The 22385-nt window shown below is 38.2% G+C and overlaps 1 protein-coding gene across 1 annotated transcript in view; it reads left to right on the top strand.

The window, feature by feature from the left end:
* The window catches only part of LOC114071145 (phosphatidylinositol 4-phosphate 3-kinase C2 domain-containing subunit gamma-like), a gene marked incomplete at both ends in the record, with an annotated part of 48168 nt that overhangs the window by 1609 nt on the left and 24174 nt on the right, over positions 1-22385 (top strand). The window contains 2 exons of the mRNA XM_027908849.1: positions 10430-10586; positions 15167-15276. Of these exons, the coding sequence (XP_027764650.1) occupies positions 10430-10586; positions 15167-15276 (267 nt within the window). The remainder of the gene's footprint in view (positions 1-10429; positions 10587-15166; positions 15277-22385) is intronic.

Raw genomic sequence — 22385 nt, 5'->3', positions numbered from 1 at the left:
TGTGGGAGTATTGATATGAGAGAAGCTGATGAGGATAATAAGTACTTCTCAGCCAGGCAGTCAAAAGATTTAGTTGCAGTGCTCAGAATTATCATCCATCATTCAGGATATGCTCCCTTAATCCTACTTATTTGCTGTGGAAAGAATAAAGCAGAACAGAGTAATAAAAACAGATACTCATGCACACTCCTTGTCAAGTGCTGCATCCTTCTCTCCAGCAAAACTCCTTTTGGAAACTAACGGGAATTTCCTTGAGTATTAATTTTACATAAGCAATCGATTACCTAGTTGAGTGAACAACAGGGTGAAGCAAATATAGGAGGGGAAACAACAACCAAATTTAAGCAGAAATCATGTAATAGCAATAATAAAAATAGATATTAATTTTACTGCTTTACAGCTCAGTTACCACATCTTCTAAGTCTGTGAAAATTGCTTAAAATATAGTTGCTTCAACAAACAGCAGCCTCTTTTAACTGTTTCTCAATGCAGTATATTGCTTATAAACTATAGAATGAAATCATGCATTTAGGACCTTCATTCATGGACTGCCCTCATGATTCCTAAGGAATCTTTAGGTCTCCCACATAACGACAGGTTGTGAACACCATGAGATAATAATCATTGTTTTCCTCAAGCCTACATGCAACTCAGATACAGTATCAATGACTGTAGTTCTTATGAGCTGTATGCACCTTCCTGAACTGTAACATACTAGTTTTAACACGGGAACACTGGGATATCACATTTCTATATCTCACAGTTTTCAGGTTCCCTCAAAATTTGAAACTCTCAGTGCTATTTGTATCTACTCGTTCCCACAAGGAAAGGCCTGCAAGAGGCTTAGCCTCTGGCTTCTTTAACAGCTTTCATAATATACTTTTATTTGATTTCTTATTAGGTTTTTTATTTGAGTTCTTTGCACCCTCAGAATATCATACTTGTAAAATAATATTGAAAAACCAGCAGCACAATGCTGTCAAACCTTTGGAATTATTAGTGCTGACTCTTGGGGGTTCATGTAGTAGATGCCCTACATAAACTTGTGAGGTTCTTATAGGTGGCTTTAAATAATGAAAAGCTTCTGATGCAAATCCCTATACATGCAGCTGTTTTTTACACACATCATACAAGCAAGCTTTTTCTTTTTTTAAGGGAAGAATGAAATCTATGCATGTGAATTAAGGCTTATAGAAAAGGCATCCCTGTCTGAACTGTTTAATACAATAATTTCTTACAGAATTTAGGAAGCTGCTTGCCACAGCTGTCCATTTTCTGTTCTCAGGGAATGCCTTTTGCCTTTAAAAAACCCTAATTCCTCATAAAACTTCCTGAGGATAGGTCCTTTGCAGTGTTCTGCATATGGAGTGTTTCTTCTGAAGTGCAAGGAGTACTGTGGCATCTGTCATGCATGGGCTGCAGTTCTTTATATCAAATCCAATATGAGTCTTCAGAGAACCTTTTGAAGCTGATATGATTCATGCAGTCATGCTCACTTTTGCATTCCTGATGTATAGCACCCCAACAAGGGATTCGTTAACTTTTCTAATTCCTACCCTCATCTTTAAATGATATCCAATGAATCTACTCAGTTTTGATTCCAAGTCATAAATCGGTTCTTTCTGATATCAGATGGAAGAGGAATCAGGAACTTGCTGTCTTTGCTACTTCCCTGTGCCTTCACAGTGCAGCAAATACTTTAAATAGTACTAATAACCTGTCTTTCCTTGCATCTAGGAGCTAATATTTCAGAAGTGTTGGAGGGAGACATATGATGTATCTAACCAATAGCACAATAACGGAGCTTGGCAGAAGAATTATTCCCAAAGTCCCAAGGGGAACTTTCCTACTGAACCATGAGATTTTATTATCTTTTTTTTTTTTTTTTTTTTTTTTTTTTTTTTTTTTAAATCATACTGGATGACACATTTTTTTAGTGGTAATAAAATGCTCCTTTCATTCTCTCTCCAGCCTCCACTTTTGAGCCTACATTCCTCTAAAGCAGACAATTCTGCAGGTACACTTCAAACTGTATGAAGAAATGTTTCTTGTTTAATTTCATATAACTGTCTCTGTCTTATTCTTCATCTACTGAGTATCCTGTGGCAATCATCTTAGACCCATTCCAACTTAAATAGGTACAGTATTATCCAGGTAATCATACATGACTAGGTCAGTCATATGGTTTGGAAGAAGGTGTCTGGCTTATGGTTGTACCTCCATGCTTTCTTTGGCTTTTGTTTTCTTCTTTTCAGTTCTGACCAGTATCTTTGGAACATTTCTTCTTTGGTGAATTAAGCAGGAAGAGATTTATTTAAATCCTGTGCTAACTGAACTAATCCAAACTTCTGCAATCTCATCCTCCCCACAACCAGTCACTTACAGCACTGTCATCTGTATTTTTTCAGTGATGTGTGGTGTGAAATTTGGTGGCAAGATGTGAACATATCTTGCCCTACAGCAAGATATGCCATACAGCTCATGGCACACACTAAATTCACCATCCATTCTGTTCTTTAAATATCAAGTCCTCCTGATTATAGACAGCACTCACTGGCTGTTCTTTTCCCTGATCAAAATCACAAAGATCCTCTTGTCTCTTTGCCAAACTAATCCTGGGTCTTGGCATGGTTTTGCCAGAAAATCTGTTAAGCTGGTCTCCTTCTACAAAGTTAATTACTAGAGACAGCCTACATATTCCATTGGGAAATTCCAGTTACTAAGGAAGTTTCAAAAATATGGGAAAATTATGTTTCCCACACTTTCTTCCTAAGTCAGTGTTTTCTTGCACTGAAAAGTACTTAAGAAATTTTGAGCATATAGAAATGTAGAAGTGCCTCTTTTTATTTTAAAAGTAAAACATATCATTTTTAGTGTAAGTAACCTAAAATTAGTGTTATTGTCTCACTGGAAGTGTTTATTTGGAAAAAAAATATTTTTTTTCAGGTATTTCTTTATAAAACAAAAATATTGGTATGCGGACATGGAAAAAATAAGTTGTATCTGAATTTTTTTGGTTATATTGTACCTACATCTCTAGGTCCTTTGACCAAGGAAGAGCTGTGTGCCTTGAAGTGCTAAAGATGATTGCCATGTTACATTTTTAACACCTGGACATACTTGTGAAGTGCAGAACATGTCTCCATCCAAGCAGGAACGAATGAGCCCAGGGCTCACTGCGGGTTGCGGTGGGTTCATTCACGCAAGTCCATCAGTTCAAGTCCCAGATCCCTGAGGTGGTTTTGATGGTGGGCAGCTTCCAGGCACAAGCCATTGTCAGGGCGTTTTGTTTGTGTTGCCTGCTGCCCAGAGTGCAGTCTGATCTCCACACTTTGTTCCTGTGGATGTGTCCTTCTTAAGGTTTCTGCCTTTCTGACTGCAGGTCGGGTGATTGTGCACCTTGTGGTAGCTGGCAGGTTGAGGAGGTGCCATGGTAGCCTACTTGGAGCAGTAAAACTGATTGACAATCAGTGAGTGTCCCTCAGCTCTTTCAAATAATCCAATCATAGAAGATTTGCCAGTATTTCCACCTGAAGCCTTTCATTGATGTCTTGCTTTTTATGAGTTTGGGTGGCTGGTAGCTTGGGAGGGACAAGAGGTTGAGAAACGATTAATGAGGGCATGAATTTTTTTCTTTAGTTGCTCCAAGGCATCTGAAAACTGAATTTCTAGCTGAAATTTCTAGAGATTTCTTACTGAATTTCTAGAGAGAGTGAGAGTAGCAGAATTCATTTAAAGCTACATTTTCCCAGGTTCAGCAGATTCACAGGTTATTTACCACTATGAGTCTAGTAATGTGGGATTTCAGAACAGCTCTACAAGGAGGTGAGTTTATAAACCATCTCCCTCAGAAGAGGGCAGAGCCTTTATCTTGTCTGCTTGACAGTCAGGTCACTGGAAAATAACTTTAAAGTTAAGGGGTAGAGTGTGGTCTCTTAAGTCAACATTTCCTCATCTGTATGGTCAAGAAGAAAACTGGCCTCTGACTTCAGTAATGACCTAAAATTTTACTGAGCTCATAAGGAAGAGCAATATCTTCAGATACTTTGAAGCAATTTTGAAATAAGACTGAAGTGGAAGAAAGCAGATTTCAGTCAAATGACTCAGTTTCTATAGTCATTATATATGTGAAGGTTTGTTAGAGGTGAAGGTTAAAAAAAAGGAATTTCAGTCTTGACAATTGAAAATGACGAAGTAGAGGTGATGAATCCATTGTTTGCATGTCCTGCCTTTTATTTTAAGAGGAGTTTTAGTTCTGTTTAAGTCTACCAATGTGCCAAACATTCTTAATGTATGGGTGATGAGATCTTAAGCTGTGGGTGATGAGATGCCCACAATTATCTACATATCACCAAAGCTCATATGCTTGCCAGTCATATATATTGAATTACACAAATGCTTCACTCAGAAACATTCTAAGTTGTGCTGTTAAAACTTAATTTTTTGGTTTGGGTCTGTGAAGTTTGTCAATCAGGTCTTTGCATTTTTTCACCAATACCATGAAGTCACAAAGCTCTTAATCCTCTCTGCAATAATAACACTTTATAAATTGTTTGAGCATCTGTTTCACTGGTGAAATATATTTGCAATTAAAATGCAGCTAAAATACACTTCCAGAAACAGAAGCAAGAATTGTTTAGTTGATGCTGTAATGTGGTCCATTTTTGGTGGTAAGCACCTCCCTATTTTGTTTGACAGTATGAGCTTTTTTGCAGATTTAAAAGCCACTGAGCCAGACAATGAGAGGAGTGTGGACTGACTGTAACCCCAGGCTCTGAAATAGATTAGGTAAATTTTTTTTTTTTTTTTTTTTTATATTGGAGGAGCTGTTGTGAAGGTTTTATGAAGATAAGATGATCAGTGGCCCTTCCCACTGAGAGGTGTAAAACTGTTTTGCCAGCACTGCAAAGAGAGAGCTATTGCTCCTGGGTAAACAAACCCACCTTCCTCACCCTCTCCTCACAGCCATGTACCACCAACATGGTGCTGGACCTTCGCTGAATTACTCCAGTTTAGCAACATCTTCCTTGTTCTGGCAGGGGATGAACTATTAAGTACTAAGCAGAAGATATTTCAATAATAAGTAGAACCTTTTCAATTTTTTAGTAGAAGTCTATTGTAAAAGGTTTTTACTGTGACAAAAGTTTGGATTAGCAGTTTTTTAGAAAGGGATCTGAGAGTTATACTACAGTCAAGTTGAATACGAGCTGATAAAATACTGAATTGGAAAGCTTGAAATGTGAAGTAATCCTTTTGCACCATGTAACACTGGGAAAACTTCACAGTCAGCTGGAGTATTTTTAATGTTTTACTTTTAGATCCGTATGGATAAGGAGTCCAGAGAAATTACAATGAGTCCAGAGAAAAGCAATTAAAATTATCAGACATCTGAAAAACAAGGCTTGTGAGAAAAGGTTGAAACAATTGTCTACAGAAGACTAGGAAAGACAGTAACAGTCTTCAAATAGATTAGAGGATGCTGTAAAGAAGACAGGATCTTCATGTTCCCTTAGGAAAGAACAAGAATTAATAGGATGAAAGCACAGCAAGGGTTAGATAAGGCATTGAGGAAAAAAAACACTGTGAGGGAACATACTAGAACAGAAATTTGATGGGGAGGTTTAAGAAGAATTCTATCAATAAAAATCTATGAGGATAGGCTAAATAAGTATCTCAGAAGCGTGTTTGGAGTTGATCTTGTCCTGGTAAGAAAAATGGAGTATCTCTTGTGGTCCAGGCATATTTCTTTATGAATCTTTATGTGTTTGCTGGAGATGAATCGTGTTGTGCAGTTGTTCCGTGTTTCATTCTTCAATATATAAAAGGAATACCATTGCTCATGCTTTTTTCTGTTTCTACAAATATATATGATTACTATGATTAAATATTTTCATTTGGCTTAGAGAAATAAGCACTCCTATGCATTTATTTTGTTTGAGTGCATTCTTCAGTAAGATTTTGGCTTGTGCTGCAAAGGATGTCAGCAGTCAAGCACTTCCTAAAATCTTTTCCTATTTTATTGGATACATCCAAATTCCACATAGTCATGCTGAATGCTATCAGTCACTCTTGACTCAGCCAAAATGGTTTTAAAGCAGCCAGGGAATATGTGGGGGCGTGTGCTGCTGAGCAGCTGGTTTTAAATTGCACGGAGTCCTGTCTGGTTTCTCACGCACTGTCCATATGACAGCTTGGACCACAACTGTTTTGATCTCATTGTATTGATGTGTGTGGCTTGCACTTTTCCATGAGTAATACACCATTGGGAAGTTTAGACTGGATCAGAGTAAAGGTCATTTGTTGTTGATTATCTTATCTGCTTCTCCTACTTAATATAAAGGGAAGTCAGTGTTATCATTCTTAAATGTTCTGTACTGTGAGATTCCCTGTAGGAAAAACTAAAACCATTGTTGACCATACAAGCTTTGTTAATCAGTTTACATCTAGTGCTTCATAACAAATCCTGATGATCTTACTGGTTTTCTAGGAATGCAGCATATTTCTTGCCTACAGTTAAGTCCCAGTAAATGTTCCCATCACCCCAAACCAAGTTTATTTTTGCATGATGATCTCTTCATTTGCTTGAGGTTTCCTTTCTTCCTTCCCTCTCATGACTTATCATCTAAACATTTGTAATCTCCAGAGGAACTGCAAAACACATTCCCATGAAAATCTTAAATCTCTAAAAGCAGTACAAGAGGAAAGAAAAAAAAAGAGAAAAAAGAAAAAGAATAAAACCACCATAAAACCAGCCTTGCTGGCTGAATGGCTTGAGTAAACTCTTTTGTCACAGCCATTGTAAAGTATAAGTCTTTAAAGTCCAGAAATGCAATCAGACTGTCATAAACAGGAGTATTGCCTTTTTGACTGATATCTATTATAAAACCAAAGGGTTCATTAATTTCATCCAGGGCTCTTTAGTGGGGGAAAAAAAAAAAAGAAGGAAAGAAAGGAAAGAAAAGAGTAGTTGAGTAAGGTAGGTTTAATGATTTGGGGAGGTTTATTGGCTGTACATCTTTGGTCTTTGGTCTGTCTCAAGCCACACTAGTTCTCTCAATGAGGCTTTTCTTTTCTAGAAATAATGGTATCCGACATCACAATTACACAGTAGAGGTCATTCAACAATGCTTCAATTCCATATTTCTTTAGTACACCGTAAAGGAAAGAAAAAAGGCTTTTGGTCTACAGAGATATAGTAAAAGGCTTTTACTTGAAAATACTTCGTCATAACAGTTTTATTAACCTGATGCCAGCCATTTCTTTAATTTGATTGAGGCAGCAATTTGTATTCTATACAGAATTTAGGCCAAGGGGCTCTTGTCCCATTGGCTGTCGCACAGTCATTGGGCATTGAATATCCTGTGCATGTAAAGTATTACAGGCCTTAGCTGTGATTTTGAGGGTCTATTTTAAGGTAGGAGGTATCTAGTGTTTACATCTTGTAGATAACTTCATGTGAGCAAGCTGTGTTCATTTGCACATGTGTGGGGGGTGTGGTACATTGGCAACATGAGGGAATGTATTACTTTTTTCCTCATGCAGGCTAAAGCAACCTGTTGTTTGCTGATGTAAATTTTCCTGTGTATGGTGGACAGTGACTGGACTTGGCTGTTTGTAATTTTACTGGAGCAATTTTTAAACTATCCTCGTCTATGTTTTTTATTTTCCAAAGGGGTTTATGAAAGCAGTATGGAATATTATGAAAACAGTATGGAATATCTGTACACAGACACTGAGCCTGTCAATTGGTTTTTCAGAATCCTTTGTCTACTCTTTACTCCTCTAAGCATCTCCTCCCACTGAAACTTTGTTTTTTAATACTATTGTGAGAAATTACTGTAGTTTTCCTTCTAGTGGGTCTTGCCTCCTGTATTCTAAGTTGGTTTTATGTGTTGTCCTTTTTTTTTTAATTTAGATTGCAAAGAGTTCCCTTTATGACCAACCAGTTTATTTAGACACACAGAGGACTGAAGCTTCCAGCATATGACTGAGTGCAGGGGTTACCTCATGGTGGAGGCTCTGATACCACAAGACCTTAAGCAAAACCAGGGAAATCAGATTTCTACATCATATTTTAAGTTTAACAAGGGAAAACAGGCCTACCACCTCAGAAGACAGTGATAAATGATACTGAGAAATTTAAGAACCTTGTAAAACTGCTTTACATCGTTTTACGAGTCAAATTAATCTGCAAATAAAATGTAAATACTAAAATATAAGTTATGTGTTCAAATGGATCCTTTAGCAACAACAGTAAGAGAATTGACTGATGTTGCAGTGATTGCATTATGTGGAATTTGGACCACAGCCCAACCCAACAATGTTAAACACCAGTTCTTCTAGTAAAGTAATTTCTGATTGCAGTATCTGTTTTCATCTCGAGTAGCTCAATGTGGGAGACTTGGCCTAGCTCTGAAAGGGCTGTGCTTTCATGGTGTGACTATGACTCTTGATGCAGTTCAGCATCTGAAATCAAATATGAATTTTGAAAAAATACATAGTATTTACAGCAGTTGTTTTGACTGTGGAATACTTTAGCCCAAGAACAAATTTGAGTTTTAGACATTCTTAAGATGGTAAAATGCTTTCAAATTAGGACTTAGATTGGACTTCTGTCCATAGATAAGTCAAGATGTTAGCATTGCTAATTTTCTGGATCTGTGTCTCTCTCCTATGGGCTTCAGCAAACTGACTTCTGTGACTCTTATCTATTTATTTAATACTTAATGTCTATCTTAAATACCACCTGATAAACAAAAGATGACCCAGAAAATGGATGAGTGAGTGAAAGAAGGTTCTGGGAAAATCTCACTCTTGGAAATCAGTAATAGACACAGGTTTGTGATTCTCTCAGAGCTACAGCACAAAACTACACAATAACTACGTAATAGTCATACTGTAATACAGCCCTCACACTGTGAACTCCTGTCTTGCATCATTGTGGTGGTGCTTTTGTAAGTGACCTTAAAACACTCATTTCACAACAGCGATACAGAAAAATGTGGAAGAAAACAATTACTATTGTGGACCTTCACCATGCCTGGTACTACCTAGCTGAAACTGAATTATATATTAAAAAAAACAAAAACAAAACAAAACAAACAAACAAAAAAAAAAAAACCAAAAAAAACAAACAAAACCCCACAAAAACACAAACCCAAACAAAACCAACCAAACAAAAACCCACCTGAGTGTCCTAGACTGCTTTTAGGTGAATGACAACCATGGGAGGTCTGGACTCAGAGTTAGCTGCCGTGTAAACCAGGAATAATTTCCAAACATAAGGATGGGAAGGCCTGGAGCATTTCTTATGACCAAAACTTCCAGCTGCAGCTAGAATCTCATGACAACTTGTTTTTCTTTCTACAATAATACAAGGCAAGCATTTTTATGGGAAAATTAGGAAAACTCTGAGGAAAACTCATCTGCGTTTTTTATGAATGCATCAGGAGGCAGAGTGTGTTCAGACTCAGCCCATGTTTGAGGTTTTAGCAAGACACAGACATCCTTAAATTTGCTTCTACATTCAAACTTCCCAAGAATATTCAGTTTATTCAAGTCCATTTTGAATTAAGGTTTAACACACATTGTATATTGCCTTGGAATAGAGCCCTCTAATCTGTTTACATGCTTCTATGTACACAGTTGTGGTGAGTAAATCACTGCAGTAGTTTTTTCTGTGTGAGGATGCAGTTTATCAGGCCTTTCTGAAACTATGCAATGATAGGATTGTTAGCAGAAGACTGGCTAATCTATTTTCTTATTCAATAACATGCCATAGCCACAAACTATGCCAGTGATAAGAAAAAAGGCAAGCCATGTTGTAGGATTCTGCACTTTATTTACTCTAGGGTGAATACAGAGTAAATGTACCGACAACAAGACAATTTATTTATATTCTGTCTTAACTTGAGTCAGAAATATCTCTTCAGAATGGTGTATATTTCATGATAGTACCATACCTGTTGGGTTTTTGTTGTTGTTGGATTGTGGAGGTGTAGAGTTTTTTCTTAAAGTCCCTTTTTGCCTAGTAGGGAGTTGATATTTATAACCCATCCTCTTTGAGAACAGCTTTTAAATATTTCAATACCAGGAGAGAATTTGCTTCCAGATTCACTTTCAGGCTAGAGCCAAGAAATTAAAGCAATGAGATTTTAAAAAGAAAGGCAAAGAAGAGCTTGAAGAAAACACTTTTTCAGTTGTTGGATATCTCACGAGGACGCTCTTGCTCTAAAACCTGTCTCTGCCCCAATTAGTCAGCGACACCAGGCAGAGCGATAGAAATTTCCACACCGAGGAAGGGAGAGATGAAATAATGAGGAAGGTAATACTGGGAAAACCAATGTGAATAATGAGTTACAAATATTAACTGTCGTGCATGATTAGCTGTTTTTGGTAAGATTTCTCATGTAACTGTTCTCTTTTCAAGGGACCGAGCTCCCTTCATCTTCACGTCAGAGATGGAGTATTTCATCACGGAAGGGGGAAAAAACCCACAGCGCTTTCAAGAGTTTGTGGAGCTTTGTTGTCGAGCTTATAACACAGTCAGGAAACACAGCCAGTTACTCTTGAACCTGCTGGAGATGGTAAGAAGCTTGAGGATGAAACCAAAAATCAATTTCATCTGGTGTTTTCTTCTCTTTTACCATTTCACTGCTGCCTCCAGTAGCACGGTGATTTGAAGAAGTATCAGCTGCACTGCTGGAAATGTTAGTGCTGCACTTCCTCTGCAAAAAACCTATCCTGTTTCAATATTAATTTCTGAGAAAAGAAAAGCTAAGCTGCTTGATGTTTTTCCTTTTTTTTTTTTTAATGCATTATTTTTTACAAAATATCAGAAAACTGCAAATGAACCTGGGTAGAAAAAGTTTCACATTCAGGAATTTCACTTAGCCCTTTTTCTAGGTCTTCAAAATTTCATTTCCCATTCCTGTTTGTGGTTGCAAGGCAAAGTAAGCTAAATATTTCACAGAGTGGGTGATTTGACAGTACATGGCAGCATTGCAGCTACAGTGATGCCATTAGAATGGGTTTTTTCACATTTTTAGAATCACAGGATCATTTCCACAGTCCCTTCTTAGGATGGCAGACATAGGAAAGAAAGAGTACCCATACTGACACAGGTTTAGAAATTCTTTTTTATGAGATTTTGAGACCACTAGGAGTTTTTATCCTTAAGTATTCCCACTGATTCATGTGCTGTTGCAGATTCCATAACTGCTTTATGCCTCTATTTACTTGTGTATGAAAAGTTAATGATTTGCCCCTATACAGAACAATGAGAATATTAAATTAACTAATATTTGCTAAGATGCTTGGCTAAGATGTTAATCCAAAACATATGTCCAGGGCCCCATGACGTAGAGGACTGGTCTGTGCACGAAAAAGTCTACATGACCTTATAAACAGAACTCCTGCTGAGGTTGGGGGACAGCCAAAAAGCTGCTCTATAAACACAACTTTATCATCTCCAACTTGTGCTGTGGGGGAGACGGCAAGAAATGGTAAGAATCTTTCATCTTGCCTCTTCCATCTTGTACTTCCCATGTAGTGAGAGAGTGAGGGATTTCCCAGTATGGAGCAGGAGGGATTGTTCCAGATCTCTCAACCTTGCTGCTAAGTGGTTACAAAGGTGCAGCAAAACTGCGTTCCCATCATAATGCACAGTTTTGCCCTAGAAGCCATGAAGTTGTAGAGGATACTGTCCAAGAGCCTCTGGAAAACTCAGGAGGAAAACACCCTTGCTCTCTCATTCACAGCAGTAATCCCTGCATATCTGAACGCTGCTGAAAACCACATGCTGCAAATATAGCTACGTCTTCTGCCCATCTCCTTGTCCCCAGTGCAGTGCCTTTTTCTGCAGGCAGCAGAGATAACGACGTTAGATTACTCTGGGATAATAGAGAGAGCATGTTAGGAAAATGTTCCCAGCAGGAGCTCTGAAATAACTAGCTATCTCTGCCTGGATATAGCTGCTCAGGTTTGTCTGTATTCAGGATGTGCTGCATCTTTTGTTTCTGCTGATCTTGTAGCAGAGGTAATAGTGCTGAGCTGAAAGTCAGCATCCAGATATGTTTTGATATTTGTCAATGGGTTGCAGCTCAGTCAATTGTATTGCATTTCATAATTGAAAAATTAAACTGGCAGTGCACTCACACCCCGTTGATGAGCACTTCATGTCGGAGGGAATTAAACAAAGAAGGCGAGGTTGAAAATGCCTTGTTTTTGCCAGTGATGTTTGGAAGGGTGAGTCTGGTTCTGCACTCAAAATGGGGTGTTGGTCAGAAACTGTAAATATCAAAATGTTTAAGTTTCATGGGTCATTTCTAGAAAAAATAAATAGACTGTGAAATTCCACTTGGACTTCATTTCTATTCCCAGAAATTCAGATGTTATCATGAAGAGATAAGATTAACTAACCACTGCTTATTTGTATCAATGACAGTCTGAGATTTCTCTCAGTTTGGAAATATGCATCATTAATCTTTCATTCTCCTCCCACATTCTGTTTTTGGAGATGCTATTTATAAAACATGGTTAAAAAATTAACGATAAGACTATTTCTATAAAGTAGAGAAGTAGTAAACTGTGCCCTGCATCACCAGCAACAATTAGTCGTTTCTAGCAAATATAATTATGAACAAAGTGACGGGGTTTTGGCCCAGTTTGGGAATTAATGCTATTTCTTGGTGGTCAGCAGAATGTTTCTAAAGCTGCACTGACATTTGCTACTGGGAGTAAGAAATAATCCATGAAGTTTCCACCGCTTTCAAAAGCAGAAACATCTGCAGGAGATCCAAGAGTCTGCTGGCAGAGTTCAGCTGCATAAATGCCTGCAGTTCATCAGCTTTGCTCTCATTAAAGATTTGATGTGAACTATTATAAAGAGGGTGATTGCAGGACACAAACACCTTTTGACTAGTTTAAAGAAATGCAAATTCCATTACTGTTTTAAAGATTTTTCAGATAGAAAATTATTAAGAGGGTCTTAGATGTGACACTAGAGAGCAAGTAATTGATCTGCTGTGACAAGAAACAGGTCAACTTAATCATATGAAACAGGAGACAGCACCTACATAGAGCAAATCTAAAACTCAAGAATCTTGTGTCCCCATACAAGTCACTTCACCCTTCTAAAGTCAGAAACACCATCTGAGAAGAGAGGTTTGGGAAACACCCCCATTTTGGAGGTCCAACCAGTGAAAATGCCAGGACAATTCCTTTTTCATGGTGGGCTGAGCATCACACACCAGCCCTGAACCCAGGCCCAAGGAGAGTGTAGGCAGCTCCACTCAGTGAGTCAGAAGGCCTGGGATAACCAAGGCTGGTAGGTCAAACCATATGTGTGGGCCAACAAAGGTAGCAATGCAGGCACTTGAACTTAGGCACCTAAGTGGTGTTTGAGTTTGCCCTGTGAGAAGTGTAGTTGGTTTTCAAACAGTTGTTCCATGTCTTGTCTAATTACCATCCAGTATCATCAGCCACAGTATTGAGAAGCCTCTTCCATCAGCAGACTAGAAACACAAAAAATATTCTGTATGGAAAAAAAGAGATAAAGGAGTATAAGAGGCCTCTAGGACCTCCTTGCAGCCAGCAAAGCACTATGTAGGTACTGCCCAGCTAGAGGCTTCTTTTTTTATTATTCACTTCAGCAATTGTTAAAAAAAAAAAAAAAAAAAAATCCTGGTTTTCTGTTACATTACAGATTGTTCAAATTATGTTTATGTCTGGTATCATCCCCTTTTCTAAGGAAGGGTAAAGAAGCTTAATTTTTTTCCCCTTTAAATCTAAAGGGGACAGGAGTAGTTATCTTTTATAAATTGGTTGAATGTATATTGATAAATAGCACTGTGTGTCCTTCAGTGCTGAATATTGTTATTGCTCCTGCTGTCAACAAAAATTTACTTCATGCAGCTTTCTGCCTCTATGTTCCTTGCTAGGCAAAACTCTGTGAAAACAGCAGTCTAACTGTCCAGTGGCAGTATGGATTGGGGCTGATACAAGACATGATTTTCCTCATAATGCCAAAAAGAAAATATACAAAATATTGAAACTTGACTTAAAAATATTGAGAAGGTTTGAAGGAGTAAAGATATATCTCTTTGTGGGGAAAGGCCCCATCTCCTTTCCCCTCACACTATTCATCTCTCAACAAAACATTAAAATAAAATCAGTGCTCCCTTTTTTCTTTGCTCTTACATGAAAAACTCAGTGGGTCTTTCTCTCTGAGCTAGACATAAATATCAATGAAGAATGCACAGCAGTGACTGCAAATTCAGATACATTTCCTTCTGAGCAAAGTAAAGGACTTATTCTTTTTTTCCATTACACAAAAAAAGCATCCCTCTCAACTTGCTGTGATTGTCGAGTAAAATCATTAGGTTTTGAAGTGTGTAAAATATTTTGTTGTTGTTGACATTTAAAAATGACTGAAGAGAGCTGAATGGGCAATAGACACATTGTTGTCTACCCTGCTCATGTTGTTACTTTGCAAGGGGAATATTTGCACTGTCTTTTGAACCTAATTTGGTCAACTAACTAGAGTAGTTCTGTTCCTCATCCCTGGAGAATGATGCATTCTCCAGAGGGCACTTCTCACTGCCCAACTCAGGGCTCCTGCTACGAATCAATGTCTAAAGAAGCTTTTCTCCTGCACTGACTTTAAAGGGAGTGAGTCTATGATCCCCTTGCAGGAGGAGTCCAGAGCAGTAATGGTGGAAGGAGGAATTACAAATGAGAAGGTGATGTTGAGCTAAATTGAATTAGGACTAAGACAACACTGTGAGCGTAACAGAAATGTGGTTACTGCTGTTCAGGAGGCTGGATTTGGTCACCTTCCCTTTATTACTATTAGAAGGCTATGAAGGAGGCTTAGCAATGAACACCTTGAGGTTATGGTATTTGAAGAGAAAATAAATAACTGAAATGGATCATTGATTCTGACCCATGCCTCTTTCTGGTCCCTCAGTGTGAAGGTTTACAATGCAATATATTCACTTTAGTATTCCAGGCATTGCTGTAGCATCAGCATCACTTTTCAGATGAGCAAACCTTTATGTTACGGAAGACCTTTTGGTGTAAACCCTTTCTTTTCTCAGCCCCATTTCACTTAAATTTCTTTTCAACAGAACAGTGGACTAATGATCTAATATTTCTTTGCTTTAAGATGCTGCATGCAGGATTGCCTGAGCTGAACAGCATCCAGGATCTAAAGTATGTGTATGACAACCTCCGTCCTCAGGACTCAGATCTCCAGGCTACAAGCTACTTTACAAGGTAAAACCACAATATAATCTAGAAACCTTGTCTTCTTCACGCATGAAGCAGTTTTTCTGTTATGTTAAGAGGTTGTAATCAGGGAAATTACACAAAAGGATAATTGGTCTTCACATGTTTACTTTTAAAAAGTCCATTCCTTATGCACATTATAACCAATTTCCTCAAATTTCTGGAAGAAACAGTTGTTCATTTGTTTACACTTGCATCAAGTCACTTTCTAAGTGCCTAGAGATTTCTCAGGCTTTCATGGTGAAACCATCCCAGTTTATATCAGGTCAGGTTTTCTCTCTGCTTTTAAATGCAACAGCTACATGCAAATGGATCTGGACTGCATAAAGAGATTCAACTTGTTAATGGACTGTGTGAGAGCCTTCAATTTCTGAATTTTACTCCCTTTTCTCTTCTTTTTTTCCTTCTATGTTGCCTCAGGTAAGTTACTTGCTTTCTGCTAGCCACAGTTTCTCCATCTGCAAAACAGCAGTGGTTCTTCCTTTTAAACATTTAGCAGATCAATCATAGAAAAGCATTGTCTGTGAATATGGATACATTTGAAGCTTGATTTGTTTTAGGATAAAGAAACTTTTCCCTTGTTTGTGGATACATAACTGTGGATTATTGATGAGCTGCAGGTGGTGTGCATAAATTCAGGTAAAGCCCTCAGTTCTGATCTCTCAGGTCAGACCTCTGCAGTCCATATAATTCCAGCTGTTTATTTGATGATGCTGCAGATGGAAGCAGTGGAGACTGTCTGGATTTGGAAACTCTAGGCAAAGTTCTAGGCAAAGCATGAGAGAAAATCTCCCAGTCAGATCCTGCCCTGACACAGCACCATCATTCCCCAGGGACAGGCTATGAATTTGCAGTCCCTGGACACCCCACACACATACAAAACCAGCTTCTGTTGCTTTCCCTGGTGCAAGTGCAGGGTACATATCCAGTTCACAGCACTGGACTCTGAATGAAGGGCTCTTTAAAAATCCCAAGCCCCAAAGGACTTTCCCATAAGGCAGAACAGTTCTCTGCAGGGTGCAGACTGCCTTGAGGCAGCAGCAATCCCCCTACCCTTCAGTACAGCCAGAGGGAACAGTGCAAGGGATAAAAGAGATGAAAGCTTCAACTGGAACAGCTGATCCAGTCTCATTACTATTACAGGGGCCTGTATGAAAGTTTTGGGCAATTTGAATTATGCTGTTTGTATGTCTCCTACCCATGTACTAGAATCTGAGAAAATTGAGGCAGCAGGTTTAGAGAAGGTTAGAACAGATCAGAATGACTTTCTTAGGAAAAAAAAAAAGAGAGGAACTTCTCCAACAAAACTATTTTTCCATTACTTCGCACACAGCATAGCACTGAGTTCCTCCTCCTTTAACACTTACTTTTTTCATCTGCTTTCACTCTTACCCCTTAGCAAGATTGTTATATTTTAAAACTTAATTACAGCTTCAAATTTACCATCAACTCCTACTTTATCCTTTCCTTTAAAATTTTACATATTCCCAAATTACAGACTTACATTTCCACTTCAAATAGGAAATACACACTTTCTAATTAAATTGTAAAAGTTTTGATTCTGTCAAATAGTTTGGATGGTTGTGTCTCTCTCTCTCATGGGTGAAAAATCCAATTTGTTTAGTTAGTGAAAGAGGGGTAGGATATACATAACAAATAGGAAAAATCTGAGTCTTCAGAGTGAAAATTGCTTTAGTGTCATGCAAAGCTCAGAGCCAGTGCCCTTCTGGAGGCGGCAAGGATAAGTATTGCTCTTCAGCTGGATAAGATATGGTTGGGGTTGGCATCACTGCAGCCTTGCTTAGCTGGGAGACTTAGCTGAGGATGAAGACTTGCTCCAGGACAGAGCTGTATCTCCAGGCTCTTTCTTGGAGTTGGGCAAGGTGGTTGTGGGTATTTTGAGGATTAGGGCAAAGGACTTCAGAGAGGGAATTTATCTGCAGTCTTCTTCAACCAAAGCCTGTGGAATAACAGCAGGCATTTGGAAGGAGGTGTGGCCCAACAGTGGTTTGGAAGTAAGAGGAGTTGGTGTGCTTTTTTGTCTGGTAGAGGTTTGTATTTGGGTTAGGAAATCCTGTTCAGCTCAGTGGTACTATAGGTAGGACTCAGAGACTAACATGTCCTTCTTCCCATTAGATTAGGGATGGTGTTAGGGAAATTAAGGCTTTCAGAGTGAAAATTCCACTCAATTCCTGCACATCAACAAAATAGTTCAAACTTGTGCAGTGCTCTGGGCTCTGTTCTTATTTGAAACTGCATTTTCTGCTAAGATGTGTTCAGTGAACTCTGGAGCCATTGTTCCAATTTCCTTTGAAATGCTGAAGTGTAGATTTGTTGATGTCCATAGAGATCACTACATCACGTAGAGAAGTCAGATATTGCTAGAGTGCATATTTTGTTCATTAATATTCTTAGGATATGTTTGTATTATATATGCTCATTTGCAGGAAGAAAATCCCTTTACATTGGCTCATGAATTTCCATGGATTCTATTTCTCTTGGAGCTTTTTCTCCCCACACTTTATTCTAATTTCTATTCATTTGAACATCATTTGTGTTAATTCAAAGAATGTATTAACATTTCTATATGTTTAAACATGGACAGAACATCAGGCTTCATGTCTAGTAGTATTTGAACTTCTGGAAATTTTATCCAGGCACTTTTCAAAATTAAGGCTTTAGGATGGCCTGATAACTAGATCCATGCAGAACTTACCCCCAGGTAAAAACATTTTCCAACCTGCTTCTAGGAATGTTAATATCCTGAGATTTTTGGGAGCTTTGTGTTACCTATGTCATCTGTATTGCTGTCCTGCAGAAAAATTCATTCTATTCTCCTTGTTATACAAAATATCAACATGAAAAAAAAAAATCCATTTAATACTTCTCATCGTCATTCTGTAGCTTATTCATCTATTTTTCAAGCTGTCCTTAGAAAGACAAGGAAATTGGAAGTTCTGATTATTAACACAACTTCTAGTAGCTTTTAAATCCCTTGCAGTATGTAGCTCCTTTTTCTCTCTGTAATTACTTTCAAAAACACTTTATTGCTTTTATAATGTTCTTTTCTAGACAAGGAGTGTGGTCACTGGAATGTCAAACACTGCCAAAAGAAAGTTATTTCTTGTTCTGAGTACAAGGTAGTTATTGTAATCTTTCAGATCCAGTCATATAATGTATCTACTGAAAATCCCAATCTTCTGTAGTGGAAATAGGAGAAAAGTATTTCTCTGTATTTCTGTAGAAATGGGTTGCTTTAAGCAATTTTCTGAGTTTAGTTTGAGCAATAATAGTGACATTGCCCCTGCTGTTGTTTAAAAACAACATGAAATGATGAATGATGTCACAAATATTCCTGACAGAACAGTGTTAATTTGTTCTTTGCTGTCACCTTTTTAGCCAGCAGAACAATTCTATCAGAGTTTGGACTGTAACATACTGACCCCTGTCAGGATTGTGAAACGTTCTGTGTTTTACTAAATTCCTTTAGTCTCATTCTTGATTTAAGACATGTTCAACAATCTGTGGTCTCATTTGTGCACTGTATTCTTCTCACCTCGGGTCAGTTCCCCGTTCGGAGCTGATGAGCAGCAGTGTTAAGCCTCAGAGCTCACAGCCTTCTGCAAGGTCACACTCTCAGGTCGTGGATAAACAATGCACCAATTGAGAGTTAAACAAGAGTTTCTGTGTCTCCTTTTCAGTCCCAAGCACCTCGTGCCAAATGAAACATCGTTGTCTCTCCAGCATCTGCCCTGAACTCAGTTTGATCCTTGAAACTCAGTTTGATCCTTTATCCTCCCTCCTTTCCTGACAACACAGTTTTACCAGAAACTGGAAACCCACCTTACCTCTGGATATAAATTTTCCCTATGTTTTTCTGCAGATGTCTTCAAATGTCAGGACGATGTGGGGCACTGCCTGACATTTTTAATGTGCCTGCAAAGGGGTGTATTTAAAGGAGTATTTAAAATTGTTTTTAAGAGCATAAAGTTAGCCTAACGCAGTGAATGGAGTTGATTTCAATTGATTGCAGCATGCAATCTAACGCACTCACAGAAGCCCATGAATAAGAGATGCAGGGTGGATCTGACAATTACCAGGGAAGCTCATTGCATATCTTCAGCAGCCTGATTGAGGGAGGTGCTGCTTGGGTCAGCTGCTGTCTTTGCTTATTTATTAATGTAGTCATTTGTTAGGTACCTCTTACTGTCCAGGTCGAGCATATCCACTCCAAGCCACAAATGCCAGCAGTTTTCAGACCAGACAATTCACAGTAACTCCTTTCAAAGCATGACACTAATCTCAAACTGCAGGCAATCCCTTCTCAGGTGGCTGCAGATGTTTCAGCAAGAAATTTCCCAAGCAGCCAAAAAACACGGTGAAAGTTGGTGGCATCAGAAAACACGTAGACAAAAATACAGCACTAAACTTTATTTCACTGGCATTCAAGTAGTTTGTAAAGATTGTGGTATATGTGCCTCAGAGGAACAGAAGGCAGACTTCCTCCTTGAATTCAGGTTGTTTGAGGCATGATGAAGGCTGTTGCACAAACTCCACGTGCCATCAGCTCAGGGGAGAGGAGCGTCATCTAGTCCTGGGAGGACTAGTAGGGAAACTAGACTGTATGATGCACTTCAGGAACGTACCTGATGTGTTCAGCCCATGGGATAAGAGTTAGTCTGGAAGTAAACCTGGATTTTAAAGCCTAGCAAGTCAAGCGATAAAAGGAATAAGATTATGGCTTGTATACTATCACAGTGGGAAATAAGGTATTAAATTGAGGGGTTATCACTGCTGTACACGAAAAGGATACCCACTGTCCGTGAATAAATGTCACTGAAAATTATAAAAGCTCTATTGCTGAAAACAGTAATACTCTGGAAAACTCTTCCAATAGCTTTTGGGGGCATACTACCCAACTTGTTTTAAAATGGAGCCTGGCAAATTCACAGATGCATAATATAAATGAGACAACATTCATTAACATCTGAGAATCCCATGAAAATAAGTTTTGCTCATTATCCTCTAAATTATTTTCAGGCCTACATGGAAATGAGAAGCAGGATAACATCAAGAATGATAAAGAAAATTATTCTGAAGGTTGGAGTGAATAATAATAATTATTATATATACTAAGACTAAGATCTTGAATAACTAGTCAGTAATGAGTGTATGTGCTGTGTAGAAATTCTGATGTATCCAAAGAGATCCAAGCACCAGCCCTCAGAACACCAGTCCATAAGAAATGTCTGCTTCCTAAAAATCAAGTCACTATCACTGGTCACTGTTGAAAACACTAGCAAAACTTTTCATCCATCTCTGTTTACACAAGCAGCCATCCGGTCTGTTCATATTTTACCTGATACTGTAATTTGACAGTTCTGTAGAAAGACTGAGAGCCAAATCTGAAATTCAAAGTCAATTCAGCAGGTGGAAAGCGGAAAGTCATTACTTTTCAGTAATCCCAGATATTTAATTCACTTCTCTGAGAAGCAGGTCAGACACCAATGTGCACAGTTTTTACTGTGTAGAAAAATAACCTTTTTGTGCCTGAAAACTGTGTTATCAATATTTTGATCACTGCTGATGTTACTGTAGTTAATGACAGTTTCCTGTTTTCTTCTGATTAACCTGTGCTTTTGATGTCCTTCATATTGGTCACTTCAGTTTTGCTTTCTGTGGACCATCAGCCACTAATTCTCTAAGCAGCTTGGGCTACCAGAGCTCTGCAATAAATAAGAAACTTTTTATCATCTTCACTAATGGTACATCGTGGTAATGGCCAGGGAGCAAGAGGACCTTGACAAGGAATACCCATGACCTTACCAGCTTCTTTCCACTATTGCTAATCTTAAAGTGGTTACAGAAAAAAAGAAGGTGTATGGGGACCAGGGGGAGTTCAAGGAGAAACTTCCACCACTGGTCCTCAGGAGAACTTTAAAAATGCTAACAGAAAGGGGAATCAGATACCACAGCACGGTAAACTGAGTCATTGATCTAATCCAGGCCAGAAATGTACTGCAAAATTTCAAAAAGCTACGACACACGGGTTTGACGTACTCCATTGCTCCATGTGTGGTTAGGAACCAGCTTTTGGCAAAGAGGGTTTCCATAAGAAAATTTGTCCTTTAAAGAAAGTGCAGAGAACTGTAACCAGAGTTGTTCTACCTTGCTGTGAAGACACGCTCAGATACAGCATCAGAATAACAAAGAGGCCTTTTCAATTCCTTGTTGCTAATATGATATAAGGATTGCTGAGTGGTTTTTATTCTGACAAAGAGGACTGCATACAGACAGAACAGAATATCGAGAGGGGGAGAAAACAATGTATACTTCTGTTTTTATTTGGGTTTAAGTGTAACAATTAAAAATAACTCACAGGAAAAATTTGCAACAATGGCAAAACAAGCGTCTGTTTAGATTTAAAGTATGTGATTAGAAATCTGGGGTTTAAAAGTATTTTAGAAGCCTAAAGGACCCATGAAAAGAATAGTGGTTCTCTGATATCAGGCTGTTCTGTGGAGTGAAGCTATCTGAATTAGTACTAATTTACAAGCTGAGGTCTGCTTTATGTGAATTAAATTGCACCATGTTTAGCTGAAAAGTTATCACGTCTCTTGTAGTAATATGGACAATTCCCTAACTGCTGTGCTATTATATGGCCAGTTACAGATTCTATAACTTAATATCTCAATGATTTAGGAAGTGTTTCAATTACACATTAAATTAAGCACGTAGGAGTTAAAAAGAAAAAATTCACCTCTGATGCAGCCCAATTAATCAGCACTGAATTGATCTTGTACTAATATTTTGAAATTAGGTTTGTTTTCTTGTTTTACCTTTGAGTGTTAATTTGTTTAATTTATTAAATAGTCTGCATGTATCTCTTTCTGAAGAATGTAATTAATAATTAAGATAATTAACCAAATCAATTCAGAGATACTTTTCAGAGATACTATTACATTGAGAAAAATATATACATCTTCTCAGTTTACCATGCCTGATTAGTGTATGATAAATTCACTCACTATTTTGAATAACATCTGAATTGGGGAGGGTGGGGGAAGTGAGGGGGGGAGCTGGGGAACTATTTGTGG

The sequence above is a fragment of the Empidonax traillii genome, unplaced genomic scaffold (assembly GCF_003031625.1).
Source record: "Empidonax traillii isolate 1590-97213 ecotype Southwest subspecies unplaced genomic scaffold, ASM303162v1 scaffold1867:size59521, whole genome shotgun sequence".
Classification (NCBI taxonomy): Eukaryota; Metazoa; Chordata; class Aves; order Passeriformes; family Tyrannidae; genus Empidonax; species Empidonax traillii.
This window is presented reverse-complemented; position numbering and strand designations above follow the sequence as displayed.